The sequence below is a fragment of the Procambarus clarkii genome, chromosome 60 (assembly GCF_040958095.1).
Source record: "Procambarus clarkii isolate CNS0578487 chromosome 60, FALCON_Pclarkii_2.0, whole genome shotgun sequence".
NCBI classification, from domain to species: domain Eukaryota; kingdom Metazoa; phylum Arthropoda; class Malacostraca; order Decapoda; family Cambaridae; genus Procambarus; species Procambarus clarkii.
The window spans coordinates 29,284,909-29,288,110 of NC_091209.1; the positions used below are offsets into that span (position 1 = coordinate 29,284,909).

Below are 3,202 nucleotides of genomic sequence, written 5' to 3' on the forward strand. Positions count from 1 at the left end.
TTTTGCGTCATTATATAATGGAATGTGAAAAAATCGCGGAATTTAGAGATATCACCACCAATAGTGTCCAAGAAATGTATAAGTACTTCATTCATAATGATGTGCTGCCCGAAATCTTAGCGCAGTATCCAAAATTTGCTTACTGTAAGTAATGCATGCACATGACTGTAAAGCTGCCGCCCAGTTGGGTGGGTGTGCAGCAAGACTAGTAACTGTGTGACTCACCATAGATGTAAAGTGCCTTGTATAGTGACTGTTGTGAACCTCTTGTTGAATCACTTGTGACACAAAAGATTATTGATGTGTGTATTTGTGTGGGTGATAAAATATGTATGTGTATGTATATATGAATACGTATGTATATAATACATGTATGCATGAGTGTGTACATGTATATATAACATTAATAATTGTGTAACTATCGTCAAAAGATTGTTATTTGCTTAGCTAAACGAACTAGAGGGTTCAGTTCCTGAACCGATTATATGCCTCTGTAATCCTTTACACCACCGCCCACAGGATGGGTATGGGGTGCATAATAAAGAATTAAATTGAATTGGTCATTTGTGAGAGCGCACTTAGGGGCCCAGACCCATGGTGAACCAACCACCCACCCACACGGCGAGGGGTTGTACCCAGCAACTTCCCAGTGTGCATACACAGACAGGCAGGCATGTCCCAGCGCTTCTTGGTGTATGTACACTGAGAATTAATTTAGTCCTCGACCATGTTCAGAAATAAAGTATACTTGGTGGTTAGCTAGTCTGCAAGATTGATACCTTGGCCTTGATAAACCTCGTACAGTTGTTAAATGCCTTAAACCTAACACCAAATCACCTATTCTATGTCTATCCAGCGTCAACCACACTGATCTATCACTCAAAACTACCTCAGACAAATCGTTACTCAACACATCTCAGCAGTTAGAACAACAACAAACTCTAACCTAAACAACATGCAGCACCTTCCCTAAAATCCTTGCATACGCTTACAAAAAAAGAACTTCACAAAGCTCTAAAGAACAATGCGAATCATGACAAACACACAGACATCACACGAGAAGCAAATATATATTTGATAATCCAATAGGCCTCCAAAGCAGTAATGTCATGCAAATAAAGGGTCGAATGAAATTAAACATTGTCGATTGACCTCCCATTTCTAAGAAAATGTTGTACTTCATTTAATTAAAAAAAAAAGAAACTAAGAAATACGAAATTAACATCATGTAAAAGTTAGTTCATATATAATTTGTTTCTTTATTAAATAATATTCAATATAAAAATTATATATACATCAATTTGACAGTGTCAGACCACGGAGGAAAATTGAAACAGGAATTTCCCTAAGTACTTTCGTATATTAATACATTTTCAGAAGGAGTCAATACTCCTTCTGAAGATGTATTAATATACGAAAGTACTTAAGGAAATTCCTGTTTCAATTTTCCTCCGTGGTCTGACACTGTCACATTTTTAATCACGTGTTTATTTTTCGTGATTTACACACATAAATCAATTTACAAGGAAAATACTACATTACAGATAGTTTATATAATTCTCAGTAAGTCAATGTTTCATATCATCACAGAGCCTTAAACCCCAAACCTAGTATACAAATAAACATAAACATCACAAAATTCTTCATTCTAATGAAACCGATTGTTTGTTGTGATTGCTATTAATAAATACTGTAATTGTACTATTGTACTATTTATCCCTAAATCTATAACATCTAAAATATCTAGTCGTGAGTTTAATCACTATCTTTTTATTTGTTTCAATTCTTAATTTTTGTATTGGTATACAAATATATTAATTTACATCTCGCAATATTATTTAATATTTCCTTGAAATGCAATAACTAAACATACATATTAATCTTAATGTATGCCTAGAAATGTATCTTGAGATTTAAGGCTTCATGTAAAATAAAAAGCCTACAAATATAGTTAGCCTATTTTTAATATATATTATTATTAATATCATTATTACGGAGTGCGTAATTTTCACGCTCTCAACAAATATAAAAAAAAAATTTGTGCCAAGAATTTCTTTCTCAAGAAATATATACCGTTTTCTCAAAAGGTGTCAACCACTGCCCCTGGGCCATGTAATCGCTGTCATAATTCTTTTGTCCGTAACGTTTCGCCTAGGGAACAACAGACACAGACCAACGGAGACTGGCTTATTCTTACCTGACGACGAGGACAGAGAGGCAGACGATCACAGCGAGAGGCGCCATCGTTAGTCGTGTCGCAGCGGTGCCGACGGGACGAATGAGTCGCCTGGTGCTGTTCACCCTTTTATGAGGAGTCCAGCCACGAGTCCTCAGCAAACATGACTACTCACCGGGAGGTAAACTACGCCTCTCGCTGTACTCAACTAGTTGTGTTTGCGAGGGTTGAGCTTTGGCTCTTTGGTACCGCCTCTCAACCGTCAATCACCGTCAATCAACTAGTGTACAGACCTTAAAAAAGCAAGAGTAACGCCAGTTCATAAAGGAGGTAATCCGTCAGACATAAACAACTATAGACCAATATCGAACCTACCCATACTATCAAAAATATTTGAAAAAATTATCTACAAACAGCTCTACTCCTATCTCGTAAAATTCGACATTCTTAGCCCCTGACAGTTTGGATTCCGCTCTCAAAAGAGTACCAACGATGCAATTATTAGTCTCCTTGATATAATTTACTCAGCTCTTGACAAAAATGAGTTTCCAATTGGACTCTTCATTGACCTGAGAAAGGCCTTTGATACTGTTAATCACGATTACCTCTTAAGTAAACTCCATCATTATGGAATCCGAGGCCATGCACTGGACTATATCCAATCCTATCTTAGTGATAGACACCAATGTGTAGCCATCAATAATATAATCTCTCCCATTCTACCAATAACTGTTGGAGTGCCACAGGGCAGCATCTTGGGACCTCTTCTTTTTCTTATATACATTAATGATCTGCCTAATGTCTCTAACATTCTGAAACCTATTTTGTTTGCTGATGATACTACCCTCATCTACTCCAACCACAACCCACATACACTAAATGGTGTTGTTAATAATGAACTAAAAAAAGTCCACTTATGGATGTCAACCAACAAACTAACACTAAACATAGAAAAGACCTACTACATCCTATTTGAAAGCAAATCTACAAATGCAATTCAGCTTCAGATTGACAATGCAAACATTA

The 3,202-nt window shown here is 36.4% G+C and overlaps 1 protein-coding gene across 1 annotated transcript in view; it reads right to left on the minus strand.

Moving 5' to 3' along the window:
• Positions 1 to 2,282, minus strand: part of LOC123766979 (venom protein 302) — an 8,108-nt gene extending 5,826 nt beyond the window's left edge. The window contains 1 exon segment of the mRNA XM_045756461.2: positions 2,198 to 2,282. Coding sequence (XP_045612417.2) covers positions 2,198 to 2,244 — 47 coding nt within the window. The 5' untranslated portion in view covers positions 2,245 to 2,282.
• Between the last annotated feature and the right edge of the window lie 920 nt (positions 2,283 to 3,202).